The 17,741-nt window shown below is 35.3% G+C and overlaps 1 protein-coding gene across 2 annotated transcripts in view; it reads left to right on the forward strand.

The window, feature by feature from the left end:
* Positions 1-17,741, forward strand: part of WDR72 (WD repeat domain 72) — a 191,059-nt gene that overhangs the window by 71,651 nt on the left and 101,667 nt on the right. For both annotated transcript variants that reach the window (XM_031453021.2, XM_031453022.2), the window contains exon 14: positions 892-1,094. In XM_031453021.2, the coding sequence (XP_031308881.1) occupies positions 892-1,094 (203 nt within the window). The remainder of the gene's footprint in view (positions 1-891; positions 1,095-17,741) is intronic.

Genomic DNA, 17,741 nt, shown 5'->3' on the forward strand with positions numbered 1-17,741 from the left:
ATGGCAAGTTAATTTTCCTTAGTTTCTTTACTTCTTAGGATATAGGGTATTTATTTAACATGGTATGAATAATGCAAATGAACTCGTAACTGATATGAGGCAGTGGGCATGATTAAGTCATATTTATTGAGATTTCACTGAGTGTTACGATGTTGTATTTTATAAAAACACTTTTTGTGAATTGTTTTCTGATACTTTTGCTCTGTTTTATACTTGTTGCTTTTAACTTTAAATTGAACTTGCCAGCACCATGAAATTCTGAAACTGCAAGAATGGCAGAGAAGAGGGAAAGTATTTTTATTCTTCTAATAACATAGGAAATAAAAGCCAAAATATATAACAGCAACAATACCGACAATACTACCACCACCCCCTAGAGTGGCCTGTATTCCTGAAGCTGAGGGCACTTGGGCGAGGGAGGTAGTGATACGAAGCGTCCGTGTTCTTGCACTATTCACTTAAATGTTCTGTTACCAATAGACACATTTTAAGCTTGGGAACCCAAGCAAAACACTGTGGATCCTCTGTTGTTTGTGAATTGGAACACTAGGGGACAGCACTAAAATATTCCATAGTTGTTTGTTATTGATCACTTGCATACGGTATAATAAGTCAGAGAGTTTAACTGTTAACGACCGTTGAATGCCCTGTTGATTTCAGCGGATGAAAAAACACAGAGGAAGACGGGCTTTTCAACCTATAATGTCAGCCTTTGTAAAGACAATGATTTGAATAATTTAGAGAAAGCTCCAGGCTGTTTTTTGGTTGCAAGGAGATAGTAAGGCATGATAACTTAAAGAATTGTGATTTTCTGTTAAAAGTGATTTATTCTTTTCATTCTTTTGGAGTAAATATTTTGCACAAATTTTTATTTCTAATCTTGGTTTCCAGGCACTTTGGAAAGACATGAAACGGGAGAAAGAGCAAGGACTATTCTTAACTGTTGTGATGATTCACAGCTTCTAAAGCCTGAATCTGTACTACCAGTTGCCTCAGAGACACATAGGCACAAAATTGTAGAACAGAGGTGCTCCAGCTCCTACCAGCTTGGGCCAATACCTTGTCCTGGTCTGCAGGTGGAGTCTTCATGTAAGGTAAGTTGAAATCAAGCTGCTGCTCACAAAGAACAGTATCAACCCCGAGTAAGAAGTAATGCGCCTTCATAAATATGTGGCCATTAAATATCAGCAGAAAGATAAGAATTCAGAGATGATCGCGTGCATCTACCAGATCTATCTACCAAGCGATCTTGGGTGAATCAAGATAACTTTTGAATGATTATTATTTCTGAATGAGTATGCATTCTTTTTTGACGAGAGAGTATCTAGCTTACCAAAATTGAGCCAATTTTATATCAATTCTTGAATTCTAGGTGGTTTTCAATGAAGAAGGGAACAAAACCCTATATTCTGTGATCTGGATTTTTTTTTGTTTTTTTTCACTTGAGAGTATTTGAACTCTTTTTAAAATACTTATTACAAACAAACCAGAAAAGCATCAGAAAAACTGGATAATTGTTTGGACAATTATTTTGATATACTCAGCATCCTTAGGATCATTAACTCTTTAGGTTTCCAAGCCTCAGTTAATACACAATGATTCAGTTTGCACTTATTTTCACAAACTAAGTCACCTAGCTTCCCAGAAATTTGGATGAGCTTAATTATTTTTCAGTTCTGAAGATAACACAGCAATTTAATCTGATTTCTTTAAAGAAAATCTTATATTTTTTTTGTCATCTACACCTCCAAGTTACCCCCTCATCATGTTGTTGTAATATGGTGTTTATATGCATATATATAATGTAGTATTTTTTCATGTAAACATATTTTCATAATATTATCTATTTCTTTTCAGTGGCTGCATCATGCTCTATACTGTGTACATACTATACCGAAATGAATTATTTTCCTATGGCTTAATATATAGATTGTTTTTTAATGCTTCACTTTAGGTATAACACATCTATGAAAATAAAGCTTTTAAAAATTTAGTATTATTTAATAGGACATATTTCCAGATGTGATATTTCTAAGTCAAATTTTAGCTAATTTTTGAATTTATATATTGTTAATGTTTTCCATTATTTTAATGATATTCTGAAGACTTAAAATACCATTAGTAAGGACTTCAAATAAGACTTTATTATCTCATGTGTATCTATAGAGTTAGAGGTGAAAGGGTGAGTCATCTTCAAGAAAGGTGATTGGCTGCTCAAGCTGTGCCTCAGAACTGCAGGAATGGGAGTGGGGGCACCAGTGTATGAGCTTCAGCTTTTTAGGTTTAGAGACTTCATTTAAGTTGTATCAGTGAGACCAGAATTTGTCCTCATTTTGCAAAATCATTCTCACCAACCAAATACCAAAGAAATGAATATTTAAACACATGATTGCAGTTCATTGCTCAGCACGTTCTCCCTGAAGCTTTGCTAAAGGGAGTGGGGAGAAGGGGAAGGTGGAGTTATACAGAGGGTTCCTTGAAGGACGTGGAGTCAGAGTCAGGGGTTTTCATTCATCCAGCTTTGAGAGTCTAATGCAGTCATCTCTTTCAGCCCATCAGGGTACTGTCTCCTTTGGGCAAAGCTGATATACATTGAAAATTTTCTAAATTTTGGATTTCTCTTTTTAAGACTCCGTTTAGGCCACCTACCTTTGTTTATGCTTTTTCCTGCAGATACTAAAACCTGTGATTAGGCTACAGGTTTTTTTTCTTTTTCTTTTCTCATTTAGACAAATTGTTTTTAGATTTTCTTGTTCTTAATTTGAAATGTCATGATTTATAAAGACAATTATATCAGTATGATGAAACTTCTATCAATCACAGCTGAAGCTGAAAGTGGTAAGGTCTTAGTCTCCTAAGGTAGGAAATTGAACCACACGTCTGTGACGTATTTTAAGGTTGGAGTAAATAAAGCCCAGTCAGTGAGCCCAGGTGACCGCCAAGCATTCCCATTTTAATGTGGCCTTGTTGCTTTCTGTTCATAATAGAATGTGTATCTTATAGTGGAAATTATATGCTAGAATAGTAGAGAACTTGGATATGTCTCTTGACTCGTGTATATCAGATGCCAAGATCTGCAGGAGCAAATGTCATTCATCAAGTGCCTATTTTACTAGTTTAATTCCCGGAAGGTAAACTGATTGCTGTTTCTTTTAGTTTCTTGAAGGACCTTAGAGCTACCCTTTAGGTAGTGGTAATAGTATATAAAGATTTCATTTTCTGTATATAATTTTGTTTCTTTCTTGACTTCAGGAAGCAATAAAATGCCAGGGTCTTGTTTTCCTACTCTTAGGCTGATTCCAACTTTATTTCTTAGCTGCTGCCCTTTACCTTAAATGACTATAAATTCCAACTTTTACTGTCTATAGAGTTGGAGAATTGAGTTGGATGGGACTGTCACTTCCTTTATTCTATATACTATACTTCTCTTATTATTGAGCTTACTGTTCACTAGAGCTATTTGTTTTTTGTACTTCTCCTAAGTTACATCTCCTCTAAGTACGTACTGCTTATCTTCATTTTATCCTCTTAGACTTAAACTGTTAAGATGGTTTTATCTTAATCTTCTTTTATTTACAAATTTGATAGGCATAAAATTTCAAGAGTGCTTATAAATTCTCCATTCTCTTTTTTGCTAATATTCATTACTTTTCATAAGGAAAAAATCAGATTTAAAGAAGATGAATTGAATCACACTTATTTCAGAGCCGGGAAAAATGAGAGACAACAAGCCTGTGAAATTTAGCACTAGCTAAGGGTACTTGGTGTTTCATAATTTCTTTGTGTGGGTTTTAGTGAGCCACAAATGAAATATTTTCAAATAGGAGAGTGAACTGCTTAAACAGAAGAATAGCATGTAATATCTGTGAGGTGAGCTTATTATATTTGGCAATATTTGGAATTTATTAGGATGCAGTATTTACTTTTTCATCTTGGATCTGAAGAGTGCATATAGATTTAGGAAAAAGTTTTAACGGGAACAACAAATACAATAAAACATTTTGAAAATGGGTCCAATTTGCAATGCTAGAGGAGTTGAATTTGTGCAGCTAGACAAAGAAAAATCTTTGGGGTAGGAGAGGGCCAGAGTCTTAAAGGATTTAAAGGAATACAATATCATATTAGTGATGGGGAACTGCTTTTCTCAGATTCTGCTGAGGATAAAACAAGATAGAAACTGCTTAAATTGAAGTGGAAGGAATTTAGCTCCCAAGTAGGAAATAAACAACCTTACTAAAATCATCTCTATGTAGCAGAAATCTTTGTTACCTCATCGTATGTTATCAAGGGAAGGCCTTTTTCTCTATTAGTTGGTCCGTTGGTTAAGTTCTTTTTCTGCATTTCTTGCCTGTAAAATGAGTAAAAGAATAAAAGGGGTTATTTTCACTGACACAATTTAGACCCATTGTAATGTCCTGGGAATGCCTTTTTTTAGAAAACTGATTTTCTGGGGAATGGGTCCCCCTGGTTGCTTATTTAGAGTTGGCTGGTTTAATATGGCAGCCATTAACCATGCATAGCTATTGAGCATTTGAAATTTGGCTAGCACCACAAATTAAAATATTTTGGATATACAGGGTTATGAAATATGTTATTAAAATCAATTTCACTTGTTTTTTTAATGATTTTTTTTAATATGATTACTAGGCAGTGTTAAATTATGCATGTGGTTTACATTATATTTATATTGACAAATGTTGAACTAGATCAGGGATAGCAGATTTTTTTTTTGGTAAAGGACCAGATGGCAAATATTTCGGGCTTTGCAGGCCATATTTTTGCGGTTGTAACTATTCAACTCTGCTGTTGGAGCACAGAAGCCATCAGAGACAATTCTCTAATTAGTGCAGTTGTGTTTTGATAAAACTTTATTTACAAAAACAGGCAGTGGACCAGATTTGACACCATTATGTGCCAATTTCTGGTCTAGACAGACCTCTCTGGACTTGGAGGTCATGATGTACTAGGAGGAACTGGCAAAATAGCCAACCCTACCCTCTCCCTAGATATCTAAATTTTTAATAGAGCATTTTATTTCACCTCTTCTGCACTATGAGGAATTTAATCCAAAAGACCTTGCATCAAGTCTGTTCCCTGATAGAATTCATGAAATTCGTATGTTTGGAAATCTGCCCTTTGTAGAAAACAAATGTGTACATTATACCTCCTAATCCAATCAAGATTTTTTAGTGGAATTTTCTTTAAATAATGCACTTATACATGCATCTTTATCTATATGTTTACATATAAAATTGATTATAAATAATGCATTAACATTTATTTACATTCCAGTTGAGCTTTCTAGAAATATGTTTGTATTTTTTTAACCTTTAGTTGACCTTAAGGTAATGCCTGTTTGGTGCAATTTGCTGAAAAATTTTGTTAGAGCTTTATCCTGCTACCTCTTGTAAAACACAGATGGTGCACTGGTAGGCCACCAATAAAAAACTGGACCCCACTACTACTTGTTACTTTATTAAAGTGGAGCATTAATTCTTTCATATTTTATGACACAAAAACATAGCCAAAATGGAATTAGAATGGTTTAATTGTGAGATTTGAAAATTTCACCTACAAATCTACATATATAAATATGAAATAAGAATTCTTTGTGGCAATATTGTATATTTGTAGATTAACTCAGTTTTTATTGAACTATATGTATTTTATTATCAAAACTGAATTATTACAAAAAATAACAAGTAATATTTATTTGAAAACAATTGTGTTATATAGGGATAAATCCTTAATATAGAATGATAATTTTCACTTTTTTGATTAGTAGTTAATTTTTGGTGTTTTTTTTTAATGTAATAAACAGCATATGTCTATTTTTTTCTAATGTAGAAAGTATTTTGCATCAATTTTGTACAATTTTAAAATAAAATAGGTTTTATTATTGGACATCCAAGCCTTTCATGAAAATACAGGAATTTCTCTTTGTAAACTTTGGATTAATATTTTTGTTTTCAGTATTTTGATGTAGTGAATCCCAAATTAAAACTTAATGGTTTAATGATAATACCCTTCCTGGTAAGATAGAATAGAGAAATATACAATAGTGGTAAAATGTAGAAGGAAATTTGCTTTTTTAACACATGTGGTGATGCAAATTTTTGACAGAGTATAACCACTTTTCATAAGTGTTTTATATTATAATTCTAACTATTCTATGTTAAATAAAAATTTCTTTAATACTTGACTTTTTATAGCTGCTTTATGAAGGATATCCCTTTTCTCACTATGCAGCATGAGTTTAAACATTTTTGATACAACGTTACCTCAGTGTTGAGGAAAACTATGAAAAGCATCACAGCTTTGTTCCAAAACTAATTCAGGAGGTCTGAGAGTCACTATGAAAAGTAGGAACGGCACCATTAAATGACTCCAGCTGTCCGCCTCGCACACAGGAGCAACCCTGAATTTCCTCACAGGACTTCAAAGCCTTGCTTGTATCTAAACATTCGTTGGCCATGTAAATCAGAGGCACAAAAGGAGAATGCTCCTATTTCATGGTGTGCGGCTGGTCTCAGTCCCACATTGTGCCGCACGTGCCGGTGGGGAGTGCCAGGAACAGAAGGGCACTGTTCTGACTCGTGTGACAAATGTAGTTAACACCAGATCCATATTAATGTTGTCAAGTTCCCTTGATGTATTTAAACAGATTTTAATTATTTTCAGCGTCCAAAGGCCTGAAATATATTGCCTAATAGTTCTTCAAAGAAAGCTTACTTAATGTGTGAATGTAAAACCTCTCATAAAAATGAAACTTTTATATTAGCCTTAGTCATTGACATAGGTTATTCATCAAGTCAGCAATTTGTGTGGCAAAGTGCCATTTGAATAGTGTATTGTTAGGCTACTTATGGTCCACTTGACAAGAGCTCTTGCTGTAAATAGTGCAATTTGACTCCAGCTGTTAAAGAGTGGCTTTGACAGCAGCCAGATAGAATGGAGATGCCTTACTGCACCGCCGAAAAATCAATATTGGGTTCTTGTTCATGGTAACCTGTTCTTTTCTTTTCTGTAGATTTATAAACGACTATCAAGGGTTTATAAGTGGAAGTTTAAATATTATTTTAAATGTAATTCACTGTGAGTTTCAAATTAAGACTTGTGATAAATGGTACAAGTGTAGAGTTTTAGGATATTATTTCCATCCCCTGGTTCATGTTTAGTCACAATTACAGTTAAGCTGAATTTGGATTCTCCAGCTACAATAGAAAAGAATTAGTGTGAAACATGGACTCAAAACTGTGTGCCTATTGTATATTACCAGCGCAATTATTTCTTCTTTTTGATTTTCTTATCAATTTATCTTCTGTGTCCCTCCCATCTTCTCTGTGTGTATACCTTTTTGTATAGATGGCAGGGTTCTTTGTGGCTGTGCCCATAGCAACACCCACAAATGCTGACAGCCAGTAATGTCCCCCGTGTTGCTAAAGATTTCCCTAAAGCAGAGTCTTGCTGGTTTTGAAGATTTTTCTAGCAGTTTTCAGCAGTACAGGGTTGCTATGATACCTGACTGGCGGTAATAGATATTGAATCTGTTAATTACAATAACAACACACAAGGACTTTTTTCATTGGGTTTTTCTGCTGTTGCTAGCTGTTATATTTAGGATACAGAAGAGAAAGTGAAATTACATAGCCAAGATGAGAAAATGTTTCAGGAGTTCACTTTGAATCCTGATATTTAATTTAAAAAATCTCCTGGTGTAAAAATCTTTCAGCTGACTGTTGATTTCCCAAAATTGCATACATAATTTATTTAAATCATTTCTAGTTTTGACTGAATTTGATGTTGAATTTTTATTGTTGCTTACCTGAGATGTCATAAGGCTTCATCTAAGGTGTACTAGGCAGGATTTGAAAGAGCTGTCATTTTTAACATGGAAAAAGCTGATGTAATGTGTACTTTCTCAAATGCCTCCTTCAGTGAAAGCTGTTAAAATAGCCATCTTCCAATTACTGACCAACTCTGCATTTATTGAATTTGTGGCTGAGTTAGCAACTGAAAATTCATAAAGCTGATAATATAATTGCATACAAAGACCTTAAAGGCTGATTCAAGGTCAGTGTTATTGTTTTTATAATTGCTGATAGGCAGTTCTGATTTCTTCAGGAGGAAGGGTTTATTCTGCTTTGGTTTTAGCTGGTTTCAAAAACTGTTATCTCTTCTGTTAATTCTAAAGTAAACCTTTTTACTGAGTAAATATTTACGTCAATTTCTTTAGTACTATACTTAGATTTACCTCAGTAGCTCTCCCCACCCCCACAGTATTAATTAACCCTGTAAGAAACATGCAAATCTAGGATTATAACTTTCTCCTTGAATTAAATATTCCAATTATAGTCATGGGTAGGGATTCTAGTCTAGAAACATGAATATAAGTTAAAGATATCAGGCATTTTCATTTTGTAGTTGGATTAATCTAGGGACCGAGAATCTTAATTTATTAAAGCATGTCTATATTTGCCTCCATTTTCACTAATAATTTTATAAAGATATTTTAGAAAACATGAATTCTGCACTCACATACATACCATATTATCCACCTATAACCATTTAGGCACCTTTTGTTTCTCCCTCATTTCTTCTTTTCTTTCCTACTTTTTTCTTCTCAGTTGTAATTTGTTTTTTTCTTTTTAAAAACCTGTGACTTTCTTAATTTGTTAAGACCAGCTTCTTGTAGGACCCAAAGATGAACCTATTCAACATAGTGAAAGAGGTCTATAACTGCTGGGATACAAATTCACTCCACTAGATTTGGATGCTCTGTTACTGAGCAAATTGATGGTTCTGTTTAAAAGCTGATGGTAAATGTTACTCCTTTACAGAAACTTAAGAGTTTCTTGGTAATCAAGTCATTGTCTTACATCAGGAATAATTTCTGTATATATCCTATTTTGGGTGACTATCATAATGGATGATATTTTGAGGAGTGAAAAATGAAGTTTGTAGAACTTCAGATGTTGAGTTGACTAAAAGGGTTAATGACTTATAACAGGAAAGGAAAGAAGGAGAATAAAATACTTCTTTTTGAAAGCTGGTAATATCACTTATTGACTGAGAGTACCATCTGGACCCATTTAAAGGAATCCCAACAGGAACACTGCTTCTGTACCAATGACTTATGTTGAAACTAGCCCTAAGAGAGCAGCAAATGCAAAAATGTAACAGGAAGCAATTCTCAGAAAAGAAAGCATCTATTCTCATGGATTATTTCCCCTATGATGGTAAAAACAAAATGTATCTAAACTTTAGCTTTATTCATTGGCATTAAGAGCATGAACTTATTGAAAAATACACCCAGCTAATATTTTCATCTGTTTTTTTTGAATTGGGTTTTAATTGTGACATCCTGAAAGCACAACCAGTTCTCTGCATCTCCAAATGGCATTCATAACATTAAATACAAATAATGACATAAGTTACATTATTTGAAAATTTCTACAAACTATGAAGCTTACATTACTCTGGAAACAGCTGTTTCATCTTAAAATATCCTGCTTAAACCATTGGTCCATGCGTAATAATTTCTACCAGATATTTAAAACATGGTCATTAGCAGCTGCTGTGAGCAGTATGGGCATTCTCATGCACGTATTTAACTCCACGCACATCCAAATAGGGCTGAAAATTTTAGTGGTGTGTGTTTTTGTTTGCACATGTTGTCTGAGACCTGATGGCTTTTCGAAAACTATTATGAATGCTTACAATATACAACGTTATGCTTCCCTTTATTACTTTCTTCTGAACTCCCACTGGAAGTCTCATTATACAAAACTTGGCCTTCTCCATTTACTCTCTGGTATCACGTGCCTTATTTCTTTCCTTATGTCCTTGCTCCGTGAACTAAAACATTAATCTGGATGCAAAAAGAGTAGTAATGGAGAGGGACAGGTTCATCGCACCCTTGATTTCTAGTTTTAGCACTGTAGCCTGTTAGAACTGGAAGTGGTCAAGTTACCCGTTCTCTTCTTTCTTCGGAGGATTTTGGAGCCCAGTCTTGATTGAATCACACGGCAAGTAGCTTTAGAACCAGAACTGAGACCTGCTGGTTTCTGTCTCTGCTCTCTTAGTCCCAGTCTAGCTGATTCCGCTGATGGATGCATCCTGTAGGCAGACTCTGACCTGTCAAATGTCTCTCACGGCTGGGTGCCCATGTTGTCCTCTCTTCACTTCCCCACCCCATCTTCCTGAATGTTCTTTGCTGCTCTGATTTTTTTCTTTTCTCTGTCTGATCACCCTGGTTAGTATACATCTTCCTTCAAGGTTGCCTCTCTAGGAACCAAAGTTCTCAATCTCAGCTCTCACTGACGACCACTCTGACTTCTTCTACCCAAACTTTTCCAAGATGATGGTGTTTTAATTCTCTATTGCTATGGAACAAGTTTCCATAAATGTAGAGGCTTAAAACAATACACATTTATTATGTCACTGTTTCCCATGGGTCAGGAATCTGGCATGGCACTGGGGTCTTTGTTCAGTGTCTCATGTGACTGAAATCCAGGTGTGAGCTGGGGTCGCTATGTCATCTAAGGCTGGGGTCCTTTTCTAAGTTTTTTCAGGTTATTGGCAGAATTCAGTTCTTCATGATTGTAGGACTGGGGTCCCTGTTTTCTTGCTGGCTGTCGACCAGGGGCCACACATTCCTTGCCATATATTCCCTTCCATCTTTAAGTCAGCAGTAGAGGACATCTTGTGAATGGAGTCCCTCTAGTACTCTGAATCTCTGACTTCTTCCTCAGCCACCCATGGCAAAAAACTCTCTGCTTTCAAAAATTCAATGTGATTAGGTCAGGACAACTCAGATATTCTTTCAGTCTTAAAGTTAACTGATTTGGAACCTTAATCACATCAGCACAATCCCTTCATGGCTGTACCTAGATTACTGTTTGGCTGAATAACTGGAAGATGTTTCCCAAGGGTCTGAGAATGTTGGGGGCAATCTTACTATTCTGCTTATAGATGGGAATTATTCTAACTCAGGTTGACTACTAACTCAGGACTACTACTCTCTTCTTCTGGTTCTAGAATATTTAATCTCTGCTTAAATGCCCTCATTAGTTGTCCTGGTACTATTCATTTCTGAAATTTGAATCAAACTCTTGTTTCTCTTTGGGACCTCTTCCCCCAGTCTGTTCCTGCAAGAAGTTCCACATGCTGGGCACCTTGACTCATAATCAAAAGCTAGAAAATGTCTCCTTTAGTATCCCAGGATGTTCATAAAATTCAAATTGCTAATCAGTATTATTATTATGTAATTTGTGTTATAGCTCCTAAGTTGGAGACAGTAGCTACTCTTTTCTAAGCATACCTTCTGAGTTTAAAATTTGATTTTGATGCTTCTCTTGGGGTGGAGATTACACATATTCTTCAGCCATATAACCTCCCAGACTGTAGAATGCATAGTACAATTTATGAATTAGACTTTCAACTTCCACCAGCATGACCTGGATGGAAAGAAAAGAGTCTCAGAAATGGGCATTCAATTATTACAATCTGAGTTGTATTCATCCTTGGAATAAAATGAAAAATTATAAAGAAAAAGATACTGAAAAAATATCAACTATAGATTTGGGACCATAACCTAGATATTTAACCCCCAGCTACTTGGTCGTATTAAAGCAACTCATATTCCCCCTACTGCTTGCTTCTGCCAGAATATTTTCCTTCTGATTCTTCACCTTGGAGGCTAAGCATCAATGTCACTTTCTCATAAAGTGAAGTAATGTCACAGCCCACCTCTCATTATTCTCTTTCTCATCATCCTTTTCATTTTCATTGTTTATCTTCCCCACCTTCCACAACAGTATAATCTCAAAAGGGAGCAATGACCTGCTGTCAGTTTATCATGATATCCTCATCACCTAGCACATTTCTGACACAAGGCAGGTATTCAGAAATAGTTGTTATATAAACACATGGACTTAAATGACTAAAGTTGAAACATGAAAAAAACATGGTAATAAAGTGGAAGATACTTCCTTTTTGAATTGTAACACCCCCCCACACCCCATCCCAAATGCATATTTACTTTGCCAGTCAATTGCTTTAAGTCTAAATTGGGTTTTTACATGTGACTTGATCTTATAGAGGGAATTGACCTAGGGAAAAATAGTCAATAATAAGCAAAGAGGTTGTTGAAACACAACTGCTACCCCACTGATTTTTAGACACCGGTTTCAATCAATTCAAAAGTTGATAAAGGATATCGCTAGATAGACCTGTCCAAATTAATTCAAAAGTTAAAAAGAAAAAATTTGTTGAACATTGGTGATGAAATTTAGGATGTTTAGCAGATTAGGGAGGAATGAGTCACTGCAGGTAAGATGGGCACAGTAGTGAGCTGATGGAGACTCAGAAAGGAAGATTAAAAGGCAGTGTGGTTAAATGGTTTCTTACATTAGCTAAGTTTCTATTATTGCCCTATTCACTTGCCTTAAATTTCAGGCTCCTTTTTCTAGTAACAAAGTTATCTAAAATAAGCACTCAAAAATAGCCCAAGGATCGCACTGTATATCATGAGCCCTCTGCTTCCCTCAAATAATTACTTTACTAAGCCCTCCCCTCACTACAAAACCCCTGAAGCCAGCAACAATCTAATCAACAGGTTTGTAATAACTTTTAGAAATGTAAGTGTAATAAATATGAAGAGGCCTGATTTATGTTTCATTTCCCAGATGCAAAGTCTCTAGTACAACCCACCGTCCCTCAAGTGGCAAATATAACTTCCTACTTTCATAAATCATTTGAAAATTGCTGAACCTCTCATCAGAGGTTGATGAAGAGAGGGCTGATTCTACTCTGAGATGTGTATGACAGTAAATGCTGTAGGTAATTCCTTATTGTAGGAATATAGGGTTGCCTGCTGGGTTAGCAGTCCCAGGAGACACCAAGTCTCTCGTGGGATTTGCTCTTCTTCCTTGTAAGATTTGCTCCTCCTCCAGGGAGATGGTGTCTCAGTAATGGTAGGGCAGGCAGTGCACCTCCACATGGCTGCCCTGCTCATTCTACTCTCCACGCATCTCTTCCTGCCTAATTGCACCTACAGGAGATGCTCTCCTGTCCACCTGGGCAAATCCTACCCATACTATAATACCTGCCTGCGCTTCTTAACGTGAATCTGCAAATTAAACACTATTAACTTAACTATGGGTTGCCTAGTTATTTTACAAGTATGTATTTGTCTTATCTTTTCTATTAGACCTTAAGCTACCTGAAAATGAAGAATTGCTATATCTGTGTGTTATGTCAGTTTTGTAGCATGGAAAGCAGAGCAGGATCTTTTATTTATTCAGCAAATATTCACTGAACGCCTACTATGTGCCCGACACTCTTCCTGACACTAGGAATTTGAACAAAGTCCTGGTACTCATGGCACTTGAGGAGAAGAGATAGATTATAATTTTTTTAAAAAAAGAACAAGAATGTCAGACAGTGCAGAAGGCTCTGCAGTGAATTAACATCAGACAGTGTGATAGGAAGTGCCTGGAAACTTACTCTACGGTGAATGTTCAAGAAGGTCAGAGGAGCAGGTAGCATTTATAGTGTCTGAAGGACAAGATATGGCTAGCCATGTGTCTAGCAAAGGGGAGAACATTCTAGGTAAAATCAACAGTTAATGCAAAAGCCTAGAGTAGGAATGTGCTTGGTATAGGAAACGAAGTCAGGAAGGCCAGTGTGACTGGAGAGAAGTGGCTCAGAGAGAGAATTAGAAGTCAATATTGGAAAGAAGATAGGGGCAGACTCTGCTGGGTGTGGAAATTTAAAGTAACAGAGTTTGAGTTCTGCTTTAGTAAGGGGGGAGTCTTTTCATGGTTTATCTGAAAAGGGGTGATGGGGTCTGATTTATGTTTTGAAAAGATCACTTTTGTTGCTGTATGGATAATTGGATTAGACGACAGGCGGCATCAGGAGGAGGAAGCTATTGCATAGTTGCAGCAAGAAAAGAAAATGATTAGCTGGTGCTGAGTTTTTTAACATCAAATTGGTAAAGGCCATGATACAATACATGTGCTCTAGTAGACCTATGTGCCAAAGTACTACTAGAACCCTGTAGGTGGTTAGACCCATGCTGTTCAGAGTGCAGGAAGTCATGTTGGGTCTAAAGCTTGATGCATGAATAAGATTTTGCTGTGGGAAACAGCAAGTCCAAAAGTCCAGAATACAAAGATGGATGGTGAGTAGGGGATATATGGGAAGGTGATGTGCCTAGAGATGGAAAATACAGTGGGAATGGTAGAAGATGACTGTCTTATAGTCCTGCAGGAAAATAAAAAGAAGTTTTTGGACCTGGCCTTGGACTTCTGAGAGCAACTTACATTTGTAGTGGAAAATCAGATGAGTGGCATAAAAACATCCAACACAACCTTAAGAGAGAGTCCTCTTTTAGAATATAATGTACTTGAATTAAGGAAATTTAATACCTTAAATTACATGCTTTATATTTACATTGTGGCTTTGCATAAAAAATATTTTTGTATACATTTGAAATTACTGTTCATTAGAATAGGCAAGGATTGTCAAACATTTTCTGTGAAGGGCCAGAGAGTAAATATTTTTGGCTTTGTGGGCCGTAAAATCTCTGTCACAACTACTCAACTCTGCCTTTGTAAAATAGCCACTGACAATGCATAAACAAATGGGCATTTCTGTGTTTCAGTGATATTTTATTTACAAAAAGGAAGTAGAAGGCAGTATTTGGTCTGGTGGCCCAGGTTTTCTAACCCCTGCAGTAGGCAATACTGTGATTAGACTGTTATAATTTTGTGTAATAGGCCACAAGAAGAGGAGTGTAAGATTTCCACTAGAAAGTTCTGTTTTTGGTTGTCATTAATAGATAATATTATAATGCTCCTCTTTGCTAAAGTTTATAACTGTTTTCACTCAGTTTTGGAGCCCTGGCTTGTGAAATCTGTTTTGGCTTTTTGGACTGTTTTGTCTGATTTTTCCTCCTTCTTACTTCTTGAAGATAGTCTGCAAACTTGATCTTGTCAATCAATTACTAGATATGTGGGCATTTATTGTATGTGGTTGTTTGAAAGAATGCATGTCCTCACTTAGGGATTTCATTAACTTTAGTTTCTATTATACATTTTTTTTTAATGTGAGGGTATTCTAGGTATTGGTTTCAATTTAATAAGTATGTGTTAAGTTGAATTGACTAAAATATTTGGTAGCCCCACAGAGACATCTATCCAAAATAAGTGTTTGGCTGGTTATTCTTTATATAAATACACATAAAAATAATTCCAAAGAAAAGAAGCACCTTTTTTTTGGCCTTTGGTCTACTTAGCGGTAAACCAATTCTGACTATGATTTTTTTTTTCTTCAACCTACATCCTTTCTGGTCTTTTGGCTAATTATAAGCTTATTAGTATGATGTTTGGAAAGCATCAGCATGAGACCATTGACTTAAAAGTCATAGCTGGGAAGCAAAGGTGTTTGGAGTAAGTCAGATTAGTATATCAACAGCACATCTCTTTTAATTAGTTTTCATCTCTTGGGGGTGTTAACTACAGAGTAATTTAGCAACACATATTTGTTATCTTAATTGATAATTACATACAGAAAAAGGTACAAAAATTGAAGGAAACAGTTGCTATTTAAAGAGAACATACAGAACAAGTATCTTGCATGCCACATATAATCTAGCTTTTAAATGAAATTGCTTTGAATTTGGTATGACTATTTTTTTCTATTAGTTTAGTTGAATTTTTTATAGGATGCCAATTAGACCACATATTAAAGACAAAAACAACACAGCAAAAGCTATTTTTGTATAGTTGAAGATCACTTTCAAATGTCTCTTGTTTTTACTACTGATTTTAAAAATGTATAAATGTATATCAATATCCTAGTCTTGTCTGTAATTCAGAATTTGGTGTCTGAGTTAACATTTCATATTCTGTGTTATTATGATTTTTACAATAGTGAAATATTTCTTTTCCTGAGGTCTAGCCAGGGTTTTCTAGCATTCTGATGGCATCCTTACCATAGCTTTGTCCAAGATAAGATAATCCTTTCTATATTTTCTCTAATACTAGTGATGCCTTACATTTTAAAGGAATGTTTTTGGTTTCAGTAGAAAGTTAGATAAGTTTGTCAGCAAAGACCTTTGATTATTCCTAGATATATATTTTTTAATACTTTAGCTTGGGCTTCTATAGCAGAGTATCATAGACTGTGTGGATTATAAAAAATGGAAATTCATTTCTCACAGTTCTGGAGGCTAGGAAGATCAAGGTGCTAGCCAAGTCAGTGTTGGGTGAAGGCCCTCTTCCTGGTTGCGTATGGCTGTCTTTTCGTTGCACCCTCATATAGTGGAGAGAAAGTTATCTAGCTCTCTGGACTCTTCTTATAAGGGCACTAATCCTACCCTCATAGCCTAATCACCTCCTAGAGTCCCCACGTCCAAATACCATCACACTGAGGTTACAATTTCAACATGTGAGTCATCACACACAGACATTCGGTCCGTAGCATTTGGTTATGTGAATTATATTCCACAATTCCTATTTGGCCATACCTCAACTTGCCATTTTTTTTTAACTCTCTCAGAGCCTTTCCCTGAAGTCAATCTCTATCACTTCAAAATTACATTGCCTAGAAAGAAGATTATGTTATGCATTTGTTTTCAAAATTACTTGTAAAACCCTAAAATGTTAAAGCTGGTATTGATTTTTGTCCCTTTTTAGAAACTGAGGACACACCTGTGGTTGTGGTTCATTTTTGCTGGGAAGGATGCATTTGCCCCTAATCTTTGTCTGTAGTGTGTCCCCAGTCCAAGATGCCTTGAAACATTCCTTCTAACACCTTGGTAATTTTGTTTACCTTCTTCTTTCCCTTTATCTCTCTTTCCCTCTCTCATTAAACTAGTTAGTTCTCCAGATGTGGTGAATGGTTTGTTTAACTCTAAATCAGTCTATTGTTCCTCACTTGCCTGCAACCAAATCTTGTTTGCCTTATGGAATGTAGTTGATTGCTGAGAGATTATTCTGGATATATCATAATAGGATACTAGTTGCATGGACTTCATAAGCACAAAATATAGAAATAAGTTTTCGACAATTTAGTAGTATCCTTATGATTGAGACTTTGACATTTTTTGTTTGTTTGTTTACTACAAATCAGAAGCTTTAAGAACTGGAACTCAATAAATCGAAACTGAAAGTTTAAAAAAAGTATCTCTTTTTTAAGTCATTAAAAAAATAGACCTATAGAGGTATTACTCTTTAAGTGATTTATAGAACAATTGTCACATTTCAAGGGTAATATAGAAATATAGATTTTTTTTTGTAAATAAGATCAGGTGACCATACATCAGGTTCCCTGGGACAGTCCTGGTATATGCCTATTGTTCCAATGTAATTGTTAATAGTGCACTATTTCACTCTCAAAAGAGGCCTGGTTTGAACAATAAATTATAAGGTCCCTTTATTTAAAGGAGACCAACCTTTAGTTCAAGTGAAGAAAAATATATACATCTTCTACTTTAGGTTAAGAGTTTCCAAATATTCAGTAACCTGTAATGAAAAAGAATATGGAAACGAATACATGTATGTATATGTATGACTGAAACATTATGCTGTACACCAGAAATTGACACACATTGTAAACTGATTATACTTCAATAAAAAGTTTAAAAATTTTTCCAAATATTCAAATAACCATGATGATATACTAACACAGGTTAATAAAATAAAAAGCTGATTTTAATTATTTACCTTTTA

The sequence above is a fragment of the Camelus dromedarius genome, chromosome 5 (genome assembly GCF_036321535.1).
Source record: "Camelus dromedarius isolate mCamDro1 chromosome 5, mCamDro1.pat, whole genome shotgun sequence".
NCBI lineage: Eukaryota > Metazoa > Chordata > Mammalia > Artiodactyla > Camelidae > Camelus > Camelus dromedarius.